The sequence below is a fragment of the Lonchura striata genome, chromosome 13 (assembly GCF_046129695.1).
Source record: "Lonchura striata isolate bLonStr1 chromosome 13, bLonStr1.mat, whole genome shotgun sequence".
NCBI classification, from domain to species: Eukaryota; Metazoa; Chordata; class Aves; order Passeriformes; family Estrildidae; genus Lonchura; species Lonchura striata.
The window spans coordinates 22,994,699-23,013,056 of NC_134615.1; the positions used below are offsets into that span (position 1 = coordinate 22,994,699).

The 18,358-nt window shown below is 68.2% G+C and overlaps 4 protein-coding genes across 5 annotated transcripts; 3 read left to right on the forward strand and 1 right to left on the reverse strand.

Annotated features, from left to right (window-relative positions):
• The first annotated feature begins 1,651 nt into the window (after positions 1-1,651).
• On the forward strand, positions 1,652-4,030 carry HAS3 (hyaluronan synthase 3). The gene is made up of 3 exons (XM_021526984.3): positions 1,652-2,272; positions 2,794-2,895; positions 3,002-4,030. The coding sequence occupies exons 1-3, from the start codon at positions 1,652-1,654 to the stop codon at positions 3,923-3,925; spliced, it is 1,647 nt and encodes a 548-aa protein (XP_021382659.1). The 3' UTR covers positions 3,926-4,030.
• Positions 4,031-4,822: 792 nt separating this feature from the next.
• Positions 4,823-6,559, reverse strand: CHTF8 (chromosome transmission fidelity factor 8). The gene is made up of 4 exons (XM_021526983.2): positions 6,515-6,559; positions 6,173-6,213; positions 5,981-6,098; positions 4,823-5,692 (listed from the first exon to the last, which is right to left on the reverse strand). The coding sequence occupies exons 2-4, from the start codon at positions 6,193-6,195 to the stop codon at positions 5,477-5,479; spliced, it is 357 nt and encodes a 118-aa protein (XP_021382658.1). The 5' UTR covers positions 6,196-6,213; positions 6,515-6,559; the 3' UTR covers positions 4,823-5,476.
• A 66-nt stretch (positions 6,560-6,625) lies between these two features.
• Positions 6,626-11,431, forward strand: UTP4 (UTP4 small subunit processome component). The gene is made up of 16 exons (XM_021526982.2): positions 6,626-6,821; positions 7,142-7,333; positions 7,408-7,492; positions 7,563-7,652; positions 7,738-7,946; positions 8,072-8,243; positions 8,320-8,411; positions 8,753-8,849; positions 9,035-9,099; positions 9,200-9,322; positions 9,435-9,594; positions 9,828-9,934; positions 10,263-10,358; positions 10,483-10,668; positions 10,744-10,854; positions 11,199-11,431. The coding sequence occupies exons 1-16, from the start codon at positions 6,663-6,665 to the stop codon at positions 11,313-11,315; spliced, it is 2,061 nt and encodes a 686-aa protein (XP_021382657.1). The 5' UTR covers positions 6,626-6,662; the 3' UTR covers positions 11,316-11,431.
• A 418-nt stretch (positions 11,432-11,849) lies between these two features.
• Positions 11,850-18,093, forward strand: SNTB2 (syntrophin beta 2). 2 transcript variants are annotated; one of them, XM_021526980.1, is made up of 7 exons: positions 11,850-12,476; positions 15,695-15,905; positions 16,274-16,508; positions 16,903-17,018; positions 17,151-17,347; positions 17,417-17,598; positions 17,778-18,093. In XM_021526980.1, exons 1-7 carry the CDS (start codon positions 11,963-11,965, stop codon positions 17,868-17,870), a joined length of 1,548 nt encoding a protein of 515 aa, XP_021382655.1. In that variant the 5' UTR covers positions 11,850-11,962; the 3' UTR covers positions 17,871-18,093. The 2 variants fall into 2 exon arrangements, with proteins under 2 accessions (XP_021382655.1, XP_021382654.1); XM_021526979.1 differs by having other exon boundaries at positions 16,274-16,484; positions 16,876-17,018.
• Positions 18,094-18,358: the final 265 nt, after the last annotated feature.

Here is an 18,358-nt window from a genome sequence, read left to right on the forward strand (position 1 = left end):
AGACTCCGAGCCCAGCATCACCTCGCACCCAGCTCCCAGCACAGCAGGAACGGCTGGGGTGAGAAACCCAGAAGTGCTGAATTTGAGCCCCGAGTCGAGGCTGTGCCTCCTACAGACTCAGAACGGCCCCCCCAGCTGGGTGTCCCCTGCCATCAGGCCGGCGCAGGGACAAGGACAGGGACAGGAGCTTTTTGCTGCTGTCCCCGGGATGACCCTGGTCCTGTCCTGGCACCCACCAGCCACAGGGACAGGGTGACACGGGTGGCTTATGCCACGCGGGGACACGGTGGCGCAGGAAGGTGACACGTGGGTGTCATGAGAGAGGTCCCAAGAGCGGGGCTGGCGGGGATGGAGTGGCCGGTCCCTGTCCCTCCCCGGTCACTGGTTTGGGGGTGACACCTCCACAGTGCCTCCCTCCACCCCGAGCGCATCCCGGGGGTCCCTGGGGCTGGCTCCGTGCCCTGCCCGCACCTGATGCCGGTTCCGGTGCAGCACCGGAGCCGCTGCCGGTGCTGCCGGTATAGCAGCTGTGCCGTGATGTCTGTGATGGTGCCGGTGCCGGTGCAGCGCGGGTGCTGCTGATGCCGGTGCCGGTCATCACTCCCGCAGTGCGGGGCTGGGGCCGGTGCCAGGTCCTGCCGGTGCGGGGCGGGTCCCGGGGGTTGCGGGCGGAGCTGGAGCCGGTGCCGGTGCTGGTGCCGGGGGCGGTGCCGGCGGTGCCGGTGCCGGTGCCGGTGCCGGGCGGGGCCCCCGCGGGCTGCGGGCGGTGCCGGCCCCGCCGCGGTATAAAGGGGCCGCACGGGCCGGGCCGGGCGCACAGCGGCGGCGGCGGGTGGGGAGCGGCGGCACCACCACCACCGGCACCTCCACGGTGAGTCCCGGTCCCTCCTTCTCCGTCCCGGCCCGCTGGTGGCGGCTCGCGGTGCCCCCGCGGCGCCGTGAGACCGGCAGCGCAGGAGGCTGCGGGGCCGGGGGTAACGGGCAGCCGGGAGCGCCGGGGGCTGCGGGACCGGGAGGAGCCGGGAGCGCCGGGGGCTGCGGGACCGGGGGAAAGCCGGAGGGGGCTGCCCGGGAGGTGCCGCCGGGGGTTCCCGGGGCTCGCTCCGCACCCCCGCACGTGCTCGTGCACCGCCGACCCGCCCGCACCCCCTGCCCGCGTCCCGGTGCACCTCCGCAGTCCCGTCCTGCCCGCGCCGCCCGTCCGGTCCCGCAGCGGGCTGGGGGTGTGGCTGCTGCCGTCCCCGCGCCCGGGGGTCCCTCCGCACCCGCTCTGCTGGAGGAGGACTCCGGGCGGCCGCGATTTCCCCGGGGACACCCCGGTCCCGACATCCCCGTGCCCTTCCCTGTCCTCCAGCCATCGCCTGCGAGCAGCCGTGCTCCTGCTTGGGTGGATGGGGGGTGCTGGCACGGTACTCAGTGGGGCGCTTGGGACCCCTGCACCTCGCCTGGCGCCACAGTGGGGTGTGCGGGACCCCCGCACCTCCTCTGGCCCCGTGGAGGCGTTGGGAAGGTGTCACTCCCAAACCAGGAACCGGTGAGGGACAGGGCGGCCGTGGGGCAGCAGAGGAGCGGGGCCACCCCGTTTTTGCATTCTGGGCAGCCTGATGGGGAGGGTGTCCCCCTGCCCTGATGGTGCCCCCTGTCCCCCCAGATGCCAGGGAGCCTCTCCACGGCCCTGCGTGTCGTGGGGACCAGCCTCTTCGCCGTGGCGGTGCTGGGGGGAATCCTGGCCGCCTACGTCACAGGGTACCAGTTCATCCACACGGAGAAGCACTACCTCTCCTTCGGGCTCTACGGGGCCATCCTGGGGCTGCACCTCTTCATCCAGAGCCTCTTCGCCTTCCTGGAGCACCGGCGCATGCGGCGCGAGGGGCAGCCGGTGCGGCCGGGCCGCTCGGTGGCCCTCTGCATCGCCGCCTTCCAGGAGGATCCCGACTACCTGACGAAGTGCCTGCGCTCCGTCAAGCGCATCGCCTTCCCTGACCTCAAAGTGGTGATGGTGGTGGACGGGAATGGCCCCGACGACACCTACATGCTGGACATCTTCCACGACGTGATGGGCTCCGAGCACTCCGGCAGCTACATCTGGAGGAGCAACTTCCACGCGTGGGGCGAGGGGGAGACGGAGGCCGGGCTGCGGGAAGGGCTGGCCCGCGTCCAGGCACTGGTCCGCAGCAACACCTACTCCTGCATCCTCCAGAAGTGGGGCGGGAAGCGGGAGGTGATGTACACGGCCTTCCGGGCGCTCGGAGACTCCGTGGACTATATCCAGGTGCACGCATGGGCTGGGGGACGCGGGCAGTGAGCGTCCTGGGCAGGGGGGATGTGGGTGGAACGGGAGCAGCCCCGGGAATCCCCAGTAGCACCTGGGTGCTTGGCACCGGGTCTGGCCCCATGCACCAGCCGAGAGCCACCAGGGCTGGGGGTCGCTGGCACTGGGGTGGCTGAGGTGTTGACTGCTGCCCACACTGCTGCCCATGGGTGTCCCATCACCTCCTCGGCACGTGGCCCGCTACGGTGTCATCCCGTGGGGCAGCGTGGCACGCGGTGCAAGGTCCCCACATGTGGTGGCTGAGACACGTCCTCCCTCAGTGCCAGCAGCCAGAGATGGGTGTCCTGGGCAGCGGTGCCCCAGTCCCACCGGGTGCTCTGCTCCCCTCCATTGCCTGCCGGTCTCCGGGGCTCTGCCTGGTCTCGCCGTCCGTGGCTCAGGCTTGCCTGGCTGAGGGCTGGGCTGTCTGCCGGGCGCGCGTGGGCGGCGGGAGCGGGGCTCGACGTTCCCTCTGCCCCCAGGTGTGTGACTCAGACACGGTGCTGGACCCCGCCTGCACCGCCGAGATGCTCCGCATCCTGGAGGCCGACCCCCACGTCGGCGGCGTCGGCGGCGATGTCCAGGTACCCTGGCACGAGGGAGGGCACCCTGGGGCGGCGAGGCGAGGGCAGGGCTGGGGGCCCCGGGGGGCCGCAGCACTGCCGGGGCTCACGTCCATCCTCTCCCCAGATCCTGAACAAGTACGACTCGTGGCTCTCCTTCCTGAGCAGCGTGCGGTACTGGATGGCCTTCAACGTGGAGCGCGCGTGCCAGTCGTACTTCGGCTGCGTGCAGTGCATCAGCGGCCCCCTGGGCATGTACCGCAACGCGCTGCTGCAGCAGTTCCTCGAGGACTGGTACCACCAGACCTTCCTGGGCAGCAAGTGCAGCTTCGGGGACGACCGGCACCTCACCAACCGCGTGCTCAGCCTGGGCTACCGGACCAAGTACACGGCTCGCTCCAAGTGCCTGACGGAGACGCCCACGCGGTACCTGCGCTGGCTCAACCAGCAGACCCGCTGGAGCAAGTCCTACTTCCGCGAGTGGCTCTACAACGCGCTCTGGTTCCACAAGCATCACCTCTGGATGACCTACGAGTCGGTGGTCACCGGCTTCTTCCCCTTCTTCCTCATCGCCACCGTCATCCAGCTCTTCTACCGCGGCCGTGTCTGGAACATCCTGCTGTTCCTGCTGACGGTGCAGCTGGTGGGTGTCATCAAGGCCACCTACGCCTGCTTCCTGCGTGGCAATGCCGAGATGATCTTCATGTCCCTCTATGCGCTCCTCTACATGTCCAGCCTGCTGCCCGCCAAAATCTTCGCCATTGCCACCATCAACAAGTCGGGCTGGGGCACCTCGGGGCGCCGCACCATCGTGGTGAACTTCGTGGGGCTGCTGCCAGTGTCGGTGTGGGTGGCGGTGCTGCTGGGCGGGCTGGCCTACACCGCCTACAGCCAGGACCTCTTCAGCGAGACCGAGGTGGCCTTCCTCGTCTCGGGTGCCATCCTCTATGCCTGCTACTGGGTGGCTCTGCTCACCCTCTACCTGGCCATCGTTGCCCGCCGCTGCGGCAAGAGGCAGGAGCAGTGTGGGCTGGTTTTCACTGAGGTCTGACCACGGGGTGGTCCCGTGCCAGGGTCATCCCACGTGCCATGGCGATCCGATGTGTCAGGGTAATCACCTCTGTCCCCTCCTCCCCATCCTGGAACCACCAGGTGCTGGGGTGATCCCACATGCTGGAGTGAACACCCCCAGTCCCCTTTTTCCCAATCCCGGAGCTGCTGGGCAGCGCTGAGCGCTCCCAACCCTTGGCATTTCTCATCAGATCTTGAGATCTTGCTTTTTTTCTTTATTAAGGTGTAAACTTTTCCTATATTTTCATTTTTCCATCCCAAGCTGGCCACAGAGAAGCTGAGCCAGGGCTGCCCACCACCCAGCCAGGTGCTGCCAGCTACATCCCAGCTGTGCCCTATGGAGCATCCTGGTGTGGAGCGCTGCTGGCCGCGCTCCCCACGCCCCACTCCAGAATTTTCCACCCTTCGGTGCTTTTTACAGGGATTTCAGTCCCACCTCCGTGGTGCTACAGCACTTCCCACCCCCAGGACACACAGACTCCGTCAGCACGGTGCTGGCACTGCTGGCTGGTGCTGCCTCTGCCCCACGGCTGCGTGCGGGCACGTACCCACGGGCAGCCCCCCCAGGCCTTTCGGGGGGTCTGGCTGCTCCAGGAGGGCAGTGGGATCCTTCAGCTTTGCCAAAGAGCCAAGGGGGGATCCTGGCATGGAGAGACTGGGAAAACTGGGGGGCTGTGTGCTGGCTGAGCGTTGCTGGACACCCTTTGGGGCCATGTCATGCTCTGGCCAACCCACGGCCCCATCACTCCCACCCCGCTACCTTCCCAGCAGTGGGAAGATTTAGGCAAGGTGCTTCCCAACTTTCCCCTCCCCAGGGAATTCACCTGTGGGTCCTTTTTTTCAGGACTTGGATAAAAATCCCTTTCTACGACGGAGCTTTTAGCTGGTTTTTGTTTAATTTAATACAAGGTTTTTTAGAAGACTTTTGTAGCTCTTTGGTATTATCGCAGATGGTTTGTAAATCTATTTATTTTTGAACCTGCCAGGGGAATTTTTTTCCATATTTTGGGTGGAAAAGGCTGTTTTTTTTATATCCTGACGGAGTTGTGGAAATAAAGACTTGAAGTGAGGACACATGGTGGAGTTCTGGGGAGGGTCCCTGAAGCCCCTGCCTGACTTGAGGGAGGTTGGTCCTGAGTCCCTGTGTGGCACTGGTGTTCCTACAGCTGGAGGGAGGGGGTAGGAGGAGACATCTCCACACTGGCACCTCCATGGATCCCTGGGACGTGCTGGACACTGCGGGCAGCTCCGGGGTGGGACACCCCTGCCCAGGCTCACAGGAGTCCCTACCTACCAGGAGCCATGTCTCCTGGAGTGATCCACAGGGTCTGTGGCCAAGAGCTTGGTTGCTCTCTGAAAAGAATCATTTTTGGGGGACAAGTGACCCAGGAAGGGCTCTGGGTGTGCAGACAGGACCCAGCAGTGCCAGACTCCTCTGCGCAGGACAGGGATGAGGTCCTGGATCTCCCCAAGCCCCTGCTGCTTTCTCCAGCAGCAGATCACAGTTCATAGCCCGCATCCTTCCTTCCCCTCAGACCTTCTTGGGCACGTGGGTGATGATGGGCTTGGGGCGGGTTTTGAAGAGCAGTTTGGTTTTGATGAGGGCAGTGACGGTGTAGTGGCCGTGGGGCCCCACGGGGCTGGGCTGGGAGGCTCCTCCCTGCTTCACCAGCACAGCAAACGGCTTCTCCAGCTGCACCACCTTCCCGTAGAGGATGTGGTGACCCACCACGAGCACGGGGACGCCCTGGGGAGAGAGGAGGGTGAGGCTGGGCTGGAGCATGGGGACGCCCTGGGGAGAGAGGAGGATGAGGCTGGGCTGGAGCATGGGGATGCCCTGGGGAGGAGGATGAGGCTGGGCTGGAGCATGGGGACGCCCTGGGGAGAGAGGAGGGTGAGGCTGGGCTGGAGCATGGGGATGCCCTGGGGAGAGAGGAGGGTGAGGCTGGGCTGGAGCATGGGGATGCCCTGGGGAGAGAGGAGGGTGAGGCTGGGCTGGAGCGTCCCCGGCGGGTCCCGGTGGTCCCGGTCTCACCTCACAGGTGTAGTGCAGGTCTCCCAGCAGGCTCCCAGCCAGCTCCCCGCTCTGCCGGGGCTCCACCTGGCCCTGCAGCTCCAGCAGCACCCACTGCGCCAGGGCGCCCGCGCCGCCGCTGGGGAGAGACGGGGAGCGTCACCCGGGCCCCAGAGGGCACAGGGGCCACGGGGACCGACCCGTGGGGCTCACCTGGAGATGACGATCTGCACCATGCCGGGCCGTGCCGGGGGCTGCAGAGACACGGTCAGGGCAGGGGGAGCGGGCCGGGGAGCAGCAGCCCCCGGCCCTTCCCCTCTGGGGACCCCAGGATGAGCTTCTGCCTGTGCCCCACAGAGCCCCCACGCACAGACCCCGCTCTGGGCCCTCAGACCCACCCCCAGGCCCTACAGAATGTCCCCAGCCCCCCAGATCCAGCCCCCAGCCCCCAGCCCCATCCCCTCCCGGAGCCCCCCGGCCCGGATCGCTCCCCGGGTCCCGCGGGGCCGGCCCGGGGCTCCGGGGCTCCGGGGGCCGGTTCCCTGCCGCCCGCACCGTGCGCCCGCCGCCGGCCCCGCGCGAATCTCCCGCCGCGCCGCCGCTTCCGCTTCCGCTCCCGCGCGGCCCCGGGGCAGCTCCGGTTCCGGCGCGCCGCGCGCACGTGGGGCGGAGCGGGAGCGGGAGCGGGGCCGGGAGCGGCGCCATGGGCGAGTTCCAGGTGCACCGGGTGCGGTTCTTCGGGCTGGTGCCGGCGGGCGTGCGCTGCCTCGCCTGCCAGCCCCGCGGCACCCGCCTGGCGCTGGCCCGCACCGACGGCACCGTCGAGGTGTACAACTTCGCCGCCAACTACTTCCAGGAGAAGGTGAGGGCGCCGGCACGGGCCGTACCGGGATGTACCGGGCCTGTGCCGAGCTTTACCGAGCTTGCACCGGGCACGTACCGAGCCCGTACCGTGCGTACTTGGTCCTTCCGATCGGCACCGAGCCGGGTGCCGGGTCTGTACCGAGCCTAGCCGGGCCGTACCGAGCCGGGACCATGCTTTACTAGTCCCTACGGATCCGTACCGAGCCTTGCTGGGCCTGTACCGAGCCCCACCGAGGCTGTACCGGGCGTTAGGTGGCCCTGCCGGGCCGTACCGGGCCGTACCGGGCCGTGCCCCGGTGTGACCCCGTCCCCGCGCAGGTGATCCCCGGGCACGAGGCGCGGTCGGTGGAGTCGCTGTGCTGGGCGGCCGGGGCCCGGCTGTTCGGGGCCGGGCTCGGCGGGGACATCACCGAGTACGACCTGGCCGGGCTGAGCGCGGCCCGCGGCGTGGACGGCGGCGGGGGACCCGTCTGGAGCATGGTGGCCAACGGCACCGGCACCCAGCTGGCGGTGGGTTCACCGGGAGCGGCACCGGGCGGGGGACAGGGTCCTGCCGTGGCCCGCGCTGATCCCGGCCCCCGCAGATCGGCTGCGAGGACGGCTCTGTCAAGATCTTTCAAGTCGTTGCTGAGGGGATCCAGTTTGAGCGGAACCTGGACAGGCGGAAAGGTGAGTCCCGGGTCCGGGCACCCCGGCGGCCGCGGGGCTGCGAGCCCACGGAGCTTCTCTCCCTGCCCAGGCCGTGTCCTGTGCCTGTCCTGGCACCCCTCGGACACTCACATCGTGGCTGGCTCCATCGACTTCTTCCGTGTGATCGACGTCGCTTCAGGTACCTCCTGTCCCGGGAGCAGCCCCATCCCGTCCCCCGGGACCTGGGGGACCCCCCGGCCACCTCCAGCCCTCTCCCGCTGCAGGCCAGACGGTGCAGAGGATCATGGTGAACCACCAAGTGGAGAAGGCCAAGCGCGAGTGCGTGGTGTGGGCCATCGCCCTCCTGTCCAGCGGCACCGTGGTCAGCGCCGACTCCTTCGGGAGGGTGCAGTTCTGGGACTGGCAGCAGGGCACGCTGGCAGAGTCCTGCGCCGTCAGCACCTCGGCCGTGCTCTCGCTGGCCGTGTCAGAGGTGGGTGACACCCCCAGCTCCCCCCTGGCTGGCAGGGAGCGGAGGTGCCGCACTCGAGGCCTCCTGGCAGTGCCCTCCTGTTGTTCCCAGCTGCTCCCACAGCCCCGTCCCGTTTCCCTCCACAGAAAGAGGACAGCATAGTCGTGGGCACCTCCAGCGGGGCCACCTACCAGCTGCAGCTGCTGCCAGTGAGGCTGGGCGGGCTGGAGAAGCAGTGGGTGCGCACGAAGGTGTTCCAGTTCCACAGCCACGACGTGCGGGCCGTGGCACACAGCCCCACCGCCCTCATCTCCGGGGGTAGGACTGCTGCTGGCTCCGGCACTGGGCGGGATCTCCCCTCCCAGGGTGTGGCTGAGCTGTGCTTGGCTTGCAGGCCTGGATGCCCAGCTGGTGATCCGCCCGCTGATGGAGAAGGTGCAGAAGAAGAGCTACGACGCGGTGCTCCGAAAATTCATCTTCCCCCACGTGAGTGATGCGTGGACTGGGGTCGTGGGGCTGGAAGGGCTGGATCTCCCTGCCCCTCCAGGTGCCTTCATTGCCCTGCCAGGGTTCCTTCCCTGAGCCTGGCTCCCTCCTCTGCCCTGTTTGTCTCCTTTCCTGGTACATCTGGAGGCTCTGCCAAGGAGCAGTGGAAGTTGCCAAGCTGGTCCTGCTGGTCCTGCTGGGTCTCCATCTCCATCCCATGGGACCTGATTTCCCTGCTCACCCCCGTGGGGAGTCACCAGCACTCCAGGGCATTCCGGCTGTGCCCCAGCCCGTTGTGCCAGGCTGTGGGTCCATGACACCCTGCCCATTTTTCCACGCAGCGACGCCTCGTCTCCTGCGCCAGGAAAGCCCGGCTGCTCCTCTTCCAGTTCTCCCAGTACCTGGAGCTCTGGAGACTTGGCTCCACTGAGGAGACTGGTGAGTCACAGGCACAGCTCTCTGGTGTCAGCTCCCTGGCAGAGCCCAGGCTGCCAGCAGGATTTGGGGGTTGAGCTGTCCTGGGCCTCAGGGAAGGGTCTGGGCACTCCCCCAGGATCCCCAGCTGCTCAGAGAGCCCCGTGTGGTTTTCCCACTCACCGGTGTCCGTGTGCTTTCTTTCCCAGGAAAGGACGGTGAGGTCCTTCCCTTGTGCCAGATGCCCGAGCACCTCTTGCAGCTCAAGAGCAAGGTAGGGCTGAGGGGGCTGGGGTGCCCCTGGGGCAGGTGAGGGGCGTGTGCTGGGCTCTGGGGGTTCCTCGGGCCCCCCCTCAGTCCCGTGGCATTCCCAGGGCCCGGAGCACATCTACTGCAGCAGCATCTCACCCTGTGGCACCTGGCTGGGCTACTCCACGGCCTCCCGCTTGCAGCTGTACCGCGTGCACTGCGACGGGGACGGCGTCAGCCTCAGCAAGGTCAGAGGGGCGGGGGGCCGTGGGGCCTGGGGGCTGGCACAGCCAGCGTCACTCGTGGGGACCATGGGTGGCAGCGGGGCGGCTGCCAGGGCTGCGTTCTCCCCTCTGCCAGGTCCCCAAAGCGCCCAAGCTGCTGCCTCCAGCCTACCAGCTCCAGTTCTCCGCCGCCTCCGACAGCCTCTTCGTGGCCTCCGCTCGAGGAGCTGTGCACGTCTTCCAGCTGCAGGAGCCGGGGGGCTGCAAGCACCTGCACACACTGCGGCCGCCCTCAGGTGTGGGCTGGGGGTTCCTGGGGTGGGGCTGGGGGTTCCTGGGCTCCGCATTCCCCTCCCCTGTGGGTGCAGAGCGGGGGTGTCCCCCTTTCCTGCCCTGAGGGGTGTGCGAGTCCCTCCCGGGGGTGTCTGTGCCCTCGTGGCCGGGCACTGGACAGGCAGGGGGGACGTGGGGCTGGGTGTCTGTGGGTCTGAGGCTCCCAGCACCCCTCTGAGCCCGAGGCTGTCTGCAGGCTGCTCCGAGGCCGTTTACCTGCTGGCGCCGAGCGCGGACGGGCACTGGCTGGCAGCCGTCAGCGGCGACTGGGCCATCCACGTCTACAACCTGAAATGCTTCAAGGTGGGCCTGGGAGGGACCCCTGGAGACATCACTGCACCCCTGGAGCAGGGCTGGGGTGGGTGTGTGGGGCAGGGGGTCAGGGGTAGTTCTGGAGGTTCTGCTCGGGGTGGGTGTGTGGGAAAGGGGGTCAGAGGCAGTCCTGGAGGCTCTGCTCGGGGTGGGTGTGTGGGGAGGGGGGTCAGAGGCAGTCCTGGAGGCTCTGCTCGGGGTGGGTGTGTGGGGAGGGGGGTCAGAGGCAGTCCTGGAGGCTCTGCTCGGGATGGGTGTGTGGGAGCGCTGTCAGCAGTGGCTGTGGCGGGTCCCACCAGCACACTGTCCCCTCCTACAGCATCACTGCGTGGTGCCCAGCTACGACTGCGCCGTATCGGCCCTCGCCATCCACCCCATCACCAACAACCTCGTCATCGCCTACTCGGACCAGCAGGTAGGAGCTCTGCTAGTGGAGCTCTCGTGGCTCTGCTCCCTTCCCCGTGTCCCTGCCCTTCCAGCGTGGCTCGGGGGCCTGGCTGGAGCCGCTGGGGCGCCCCTGACGTGTCCGTGCCCCGCAGCTGTCCGAGTTCAGCATCCCCGAGAAGCAGTACACGGGCTGGAGCCGCGCCGTGCAGAGCCGGGGGCTGCACCGCGTCTGGCTGGAGCGGGACTCGCCCATCACGCACATCACCTTCAACCCCAAGAACGCCGCGCACATCCTGCTGCACGACACCTTCCTGCTCTGCGTGCTCGACAAGTCCCTGGTGAGCCGGGGGGAGGGCCGGGGCTGCCCGGGCGCTCCGGGGGCGGCCTGACCCGTGCTCTGCCCGCTCCCGCAGCCCCTGCCCGACGACGGCGCCATCCTGATGAACCAGAGCACCCTGAAACAGCTCCCCGAGACCGCCCGGAAGCGGCAGCTCCACGCCTTCAAGATCTGCAAGAAGTTCCAGGTGGGTGGTGGTGTTGGGGAGCAGGGTCAGGAGGTGCTCGGGCTCTGGAGAGGGACTTTGAACAAGGGGACAAGGGGGAATGGCTTCCCAGTGCCAGAGGGCAGGGTTAGATGGGATAGTGGGATGGAATTGTTCCCTGGGAGGGTGGGCAGGCCCTGGCACAGGTGCCCAGAGCAGCTGTGGCTGCCCCTGGATCTGTCCAAGGCCAGGCTGGACAGGGCTTGGAGCAACCTGGGCTAGTGGAAGGTGTCCCTGCCATGGCAGGGGGTGGAACGAGATCCTTTAAGGTCCCTTCTACCCCAAACCATTCCCTATTTCCGTGATTCCCATCTCTGGCCTTGCAGCCACTGCTCTTCATGGATCTGCTGGACAAGAACTGCCTGGTTGTGGTGGAACGACCCATCATGGACTTCAAAACCCAGCTGCCTCAGCCTGTCCAACAGAAGAAATTTGGCACCTGAGAGCAGAAGAAGCCACTCCAACCTTGGGAACCGTCTCTGTGCTGCTTTCCTGGGGCACTGTAAGAATTTTCTTAAGGTGCTGTAGGAATAAAACCTCACTGTTGTGTACATGCCCAGGCTCAGGGCTCATCCTTGTGCGTGACTCCCTGTTGTTACACCACCATCATGTCAACATGATCTTCATATCCTTCCAGTTCTCCTCCCCGGGGCACAGGGATAAGGTGACACCCCAAATTCCATCCCTTTTCCCTCAGTGTCTAATCCCGGTGTTGGATTCTCCCTCCGCATCAGTCGTGTGGGTCCGTGGGTGCTGCCTGGGGCCGGGCAGCCTCATTCCCTAAGGACGGGGGCTGTGGGTGTTGCGTGGGCCAGGGAAGCGTCATTCCCCAGGACGGAGGGCGAGAAATCGGGGACCACGGAGAGCACGGGAGATTCACAGCGGGGCTCGCCAAATAAATCGCAGCGCGCCAAATAAATCCCAGCGCCAGACATGGCGGGCGGGGCGTGGCTTCCTTTGCCCCGCCTCTCAGAGCGACCAATCGCATCAGCGGTGGCTTAGCCGCCTCCTCTCTGATTGGTGGAATCGGGGCGGGGGCGGGGCGGCCCCACCCCAGTCTCCCGCGCCCCCGAGCCTACCGTGGCGCGCCATGCGGGCGGGGGCGGGGCCGCAAGCCACGCCCCCTCCGCCAGGCCACGCCCCTTCCCCGGTGACCGGCGGCGGCGGCGGCGGCATGGCCGTGTGGACCCGGGCTTGTAAAACGGGGCTGCTGGAGCTGCTCCTGCGGGACCGCTGGGTCCGCGTGTCGGCCGAACTGACCGGCGAAACGCTGAGCTTAACGGCGGAACCGGGAACCGGCGATCCGTCGGTGGTGAACGGCGTGGTGAACGGCAACGCGGAGGCGGCGGCACCCGGTGGCGTGAGGAGGGTGCGGGTGGTGAAAGCGGAGGCGGGAGGGCTCGGGATCAGCATTAAGGGAGGTCGAGAGAATCGGATGCCGGTGCTGATCTCACGGATCTTCCCGGGGTTGGCGGCGGAAAGGAGCGGAGCGCTCCGGTTAGGCGACGCCATCCTCGCCGTTAACGGCGTCGATCTCCGCGATGCCACCCACGATCAAGCTGTGCAGGCGCTGAAGAGAGCCGGGAGGGAGGTCATCCTTGAAGGTAACGCCTCAGCCCCTTCCTGTCCCCCGAATCCCCGGTACGGGCCCCTGGTGCTCTCCTGTCCCCCGCCCCGGTGCTCCCCCGCCGTTACCGGCTCCCACCACCGCCCCTGCCGCTGTCACCGGGCTCCCGGACCCGCTCTGGGTCGCTTTTCCGGGTGTGGGACGCCACTGCCCCACCCCAGTCCTGGCGTGTTTGTGTGTCCCCCCAAATCCCCGGAGCCTCGGGGGGCCCGCAGGACGGGGGGCAGGGGACAGGGGCTGGGGCGTCCCTCGGGTCGGGCTGCTCCGTCTGTGGCGGGATGGCAGCCGGGCACAAGGACAGGATATCCCCGCCGACTGCTCCTCCAGGACAGGCTGGGCTCCCTCGGAGACACATCTGGGATCCCCCAGGGCAGCCTTGGTGTCCCCTGGCTGTGGCGTCCCCCTGAGCAGGTTGTCCCCCATCCTTGGCACCCCCAGGCTGGCTGGCTGGCCCCAGGCGGGGCTGTGACGCCGGGTGCTGGTCCAGGGTCTGCCCACGTCCCTGCGGGCTCGGTGTCCCCGCGGGCCCCGTGCCCGCGGCACAGCTGGCACGGGACTGGCCCACGGAGCCACCGGCTCCTGCCCGACCTGTTCCCGGCAGCCCGACAAGCTCGGGCAGGACCTGCCCAGCCCGGCGGCGCGGCACGGTGTGCCACGGGGCACCGCGAGGCCACGAGCCCCCTGTGCCATCAGGGAGGGCTATCAGACAGTGCTGTGGTGCCACACGCACTGTCCTGGTGTCCTGGCACGTCTGTCTGTCCTCCGCTGCACGAGGCTGCTCCGGGGACACGGTGCCCGCTGGGCACAGGGCACAGGGACGGGTGCTGCCGCTTTGCCACGAGCTCCTGGCACACTGCAGTGGCACGAGGGGACACGGCTGGGCTCCCCGGAGTGGGCACACCTGGCACGAGGCGCTGGGGCACGGCTGGGGTGCCGCAGGGGTTGAGGTGGAGCAGCGGTGTCAGGCTTGGTGCTGTGGTGGGGGCTGCTCTTGGGTTCAGCCCGTGCTTCCTTCCTCCCGCTGCCCGTCCTTCCTCCCGCTGCCCGTCCTTCCTCCCGCTGCCCAGCCGTTTGATCCTGTCCTGCAGCAGCTCCAGCTCTGTGCTGTGTTTGTCCCTTGCTTCCGCCACGGGCACCACGGCAGACGCCTCTTCTTTCCCTTTCCTTTTCCCTTTCCCTTTCCCTTTCCCTTTCCCTTTCCCTTTCCCTTTCCCTTTCCCTTTCCCTTTCCCTTTCCCTTTCCCTTTCCCTTTCCCTTTCCCTTTCCCTTTCCCTTTCCCTTTCCCTTTCCTTCTCCCTGTGCTGGGACAGGAGCTGATGGGGGACACTGCCCATCCAGTGCCATCCAGCCCCATCCCTCCTCACAGCCCTGGAGCTGTGACCGCCCTGGCAGGTGCCAGAGCTTCTCCTGGGCTCAGTGCCAGTGGTGGAGGGGAAACCATCATCTCCGTGGGGCTGGTGTCACCCATCCTGGGGCTGGGTTTGGCCTCGGGGCCCACGCCAGGCACCACCCACGGGCCCATCTGCTGCCCTGGGGGAAGGGAGCCCTTCCGGAGCTGTGGGTGCGGTGCGGACCATGGGCACTGCCCGGGCACAGGCCTGGGGAAGCCGGGTCGGTGCTCCCGGCCGGGTGTGGGGGCTCGGCCCGGTGAGGCCGGTGTGCCGGCAGCAGTGCCGTGCAGCCGGAGCAGGCAGTGCCGTGCAGCCCCTTCCTGCAGCGGGGCAGCGAGGGGCGCAGCGACAGCCGGGCTTCCTCTGCGGTGAGCGCGTGGGTGGCAGTGGCTCTGCCGGGTGACGGTGGCTCCGTCGGGGCAGCAGCGGCCTCGTGGTGCGGCTGCGTGCTGGTCACGGCTCGCCAGAAGCAGAAGGGGTGGTCGCACCCCCGTGCTAGCCGCGTGTCTGCTGGCACAAGGCGCTCCGTGTCCTGCCTGCACCGTGGATGCTGCCCACTGAAAACTGGGAGCCGGTTCTGCTGTCCCCACCGTGGGCAGACACAGTCCTGGGCATCACCCACCATTCCCGGTCACCGCGGGGCACCCGCACCCCTGGCTCCCGAGCTGCTGGCTGCCCAGCTTGGCCTCTCACCTTCCTGGCTCCGTCGGGGTCAGTGCCTGAGCTGGAGCCCCACGCGCTGAGCTCCCTCCCAGTGCTGGAGGCAGCTGCCCACATCTGGCAAACATCTGCCGAGCGGCCCCGCAGCGGGAGCTGCCCGCGGCGCTCCCTGCCCGGCCCGGCAGCGGGATTAGGGGTGTGGGGCCGGCGGTAATCCCGGGATCAGCGCGGCGGCAGCAGCTAATATTAACTCCTGTGCTGCCCGCAGCAAGGGCAAGCACCTCGTGGCTCAGCAGAGCCGCTGGGAAGCGGGGGGCTGGTGTCTCCTGCCCGCTCCCCGTCCCTGCCGCCCCATCCTCGCTCCCCCTTCCCGCTCGGCAGCCCCACGGCGCAGGATTGGCAGCGGCACAGCATGGGCCCCACCAGCAGCGTCGCTCCCCCTCCAGAGGGCCTGGCTGTGGCATTGTGCCGGCTCCAGGATCCTTTCACCACTTGCTTCCCAGTGCAGCACAGCCGATTTGCTGGTTTGCTTTGGTTTTCCCTCTCGCTGCCCCATCTCTGTCCCCGGCGCGTCCCTCCCTTGGCCTTGGCTGCCTGGGCTTGGCGGGGCGGCCGGGAGCCGTGTCCGGGCGGGGGTCCAGGGCTGCTGTCAGCGGGGTGGGACAGTCCGGGGGGAGCAGGAGCTGGTGCCTCCTTCCTTCCTTCCTGGCCTGGAGAGGCGCGAGGAGCCGGCATGTCTTGGCTGCCCACCCTGCTCGCCCTGCGGAGCGGAGGCCGGCCGCCGTCGGGGCGTGAGCGGCGCTCCCGGCCCAGCATCGCCGGCAGCGCTGGAAACTTGGCGGGTACAGTCCTGGCTGCTCCGGCAGGATGGGACCAGGATGGGCTGCAGCCTGACCTCCTGCCCAGCACCATTGTCCTGTGGCGCCTTCCCCTTCCTACACCCGCGCCGGCAGCGGGATGAGCTGCCAGCACCGTCCTTCACTCGGGACATCCCTGACCCGGGCAGGGTGGGACCCCCCAGGACCCTCCGAGCCTTGTTGTGCGAGGGTCACGTTGCCCTGTCAGATCAATCCTGGGGCACGGGGCTGTGGTGGGGGGTGCAGGACCCTCCCCAGGCCTGACTGTGCCCCCGTTCCGCCCCAGTGAAGTTCATGCGGGAGGTGACCCCCTACATCAAGAAGCCATCGCTGGTGTCAGACCTGCCGTGGGAGGGGGCAGCCCCGCAGTCCCCCAGCCTGAGTGGCAGTGAGGACTCGGGGTCCCCCCAGCACCAGGGCCCCCGTGACCGCAAGGTGATCCCCCTCAAGATGTGCTTCGCTGCCCGGAACCTCAGCATGCCCGACCTGGAGAACAGGTGAGGGCAGGGGCTGCTGCTGGGTCCCGGTGGGGGAGATCCTGCTCCCCAAAGACCCCCAGGACAGGACTAGGTCTATCCACCAGTGCCAGTGTGAGGGACCCCCACACCCCGTGGACACCCCGGGCGCAGCTGGGCTGCCCCTCACTGAGGCCATAACCCCTGCTTTGCCCACTGAGCTGTGGAAGGACACTCCAGAGGGTTTGGCCAGGGCTATACCACGTTCCCTCCCAGGCGCCTGGCAGCCCCTCTGCCTTAAAATGAGGGCACAGCACAAGCCCCAAACCGGCGCGGCCAGTTTGCTGTGCTGGGCCCAGGCAGGGGCTCACTGGTGTCCCAGCCTGGGCCATGTCCCCGTCCCCTCGCAGGCTGATCGAGCTGCACTCGCCGGACAGCCGGAACACGCTGGTGCTGCGGTGCCGGGACACGGCCACGGCCCACGCCTGGTTCAGTGCCCTGCACGCCAACATCGCCGCGCTGCTGCCCCAGGTGCTGGCCGAGCTCAATGCCACGCTGGGCGCCGGCAGCCCCCCGGCTGGGGGCCGGGAGGTGAAGCACATCGCCTGGCTGGCCGAGCAGGTACGTGCTCCCGGGCACAGCGGTGCCAATGGCTGAGGATGCAGCCCGAGAGCCCAGCCTGGGCTCTGCTGCTGTCTCATCCAGCTGTGCCCCGGTGATGGCAGCATTTCCCATGCCCTCAGCCCCTTCTCCCACTGGGATTTTCCAGATGGAAGCCCTCATCACACCATCCCTATTCCATGAATTCACTGCCTGAGAGCTGCAGCCAGCCTGGCAGTGTGGTGAGCAGGACCCCGGGGGGCTGCTCCCAGCTTGGTTTCCCAGCGCTGTGGATGCTCCCTGGCCGTGGGGAACCACTGGGTGGGGGTCCGTGTGACCGTGGGCTCAGGGGTTGGGTGCCTGGGCTGTGGGGGATCCCTGGCACCCCTCATGGTGCCCTGGTGCCCGGCAGGCACGCCTGGACGGCGGGCGGCAGCAGTGGCGGCCGGTGCTGATGGCAGTGACGGAGAAGGACCTGCTGCTGTACGATGGGATGCCCTGGACCAGGGACGCCTGGGCCTCGCCCTGCCACAGCTACCCGCTGGTGGCCACCAGGTGAGCCGGGGCTGGGCCCCTCGGGCCGTGGCTGTGCCTCAGAGCAGGGATCAAACCCCAAAACGCCGACGGGGCGACGTGCTGGCGGCGCGGCCGTGGCACCGCTGACCGCAGCCCTGCGCTTCCCTCCAGGCTGGTGCACTCGGGCTCCGGGCGCCGCTCGCCCGCGCTGGGCTCGGAGCTGACGTTCGCCACGCGCACGGGCTCTCGCCAGGGCGTGGAGATGCACGTGTTCCGCGTGGAGACCCACCGGGACCTGTCGGCGTGGACGCGCGTCCTGGTGCAGGGCTGCCACGCCGCCGCCGAGCTGATCAAGGAGGTGACCGTGGGTGAGTGCTGCGGCGCCGGGCCCCGCCGCCCCCGTGCCCCCGCCGGGGCTGACGGAGCCGTGCCCGCAGGCTGCACGCTGGGCGGGCAGGAGGTGCAGCTCTCCATCCACTACGAGGCCGGGTTCACCATCTCCCGGGACGAGCCGGGCTCCAGCGTGCTCTTCCGCTACCCCTACGAGCGGCTGAAGATGTCCGCGGATGATGGCATCAGGACCCTCTACCTGGATTTCGGGGGCCCCGAGGGGGAGCTGGTGAGGAGGGGGCAGCCAGGCTCACCCCTGGCTTGGGGGTCTTCCTCCAGGGCATCCCCTGCTGCCTCCTGCTTTCCCCCATCCCTGCCCAGACTCGCTGGGTTTGGCTGATGGGAACCCCACCCCGCAGTCCCCGGTGGGACTGGGGGCGGCTGACGCCACTCTCCGTCTCCCCCCAGGCGCTGGACCTGCACTCCTGCCCCAAGCCCATCGTCTTCGTCCTGCACACCTTCCTCTCGGCCAAAGTCACCCGCATGGGGCTGCTGGCATAGGTGCCCCAGCGCCCTGGCCCTGTCACCAACCAGCTGGGGGTCACAGAGGGCCCCCCAACCTCTCCTGCCCCATCAGTGCCTTGCTGGGAGTGGGATCCCGCCCTGAATCCCGCCGGGAGCGCGGCAGGACGGCTGCGGGGGGGAGCCCCTCCTGCCCACCCCAGCGTGCCCGGGGGTCGGGGTACACACACCAGCTTTCCCCCCCCGGGGTCGGGGTACACACACCAGCTTTCCCCCCCCGGGGTCGGGGTGCACACCCCGGTTTTACCCCCCCGGGTTCGGGGTGCACACCCCGGCTTTACCCCTGGGGCTGAAGCCATCACCGATCTCACCGCCTGTGCCTTGGAGCGGGGCCAGCTCGGGCTCCCCCGGGGGACCCCTGGTGCCCCCGGCTCTCTTCCAGGGGATCCGGGGTCCCCCTGCCTTGGGGCTGCCCCCAGAGAGGTCACATTGTCCCCACACGGGGCAGGGCTGGGGCTGTGGGACCC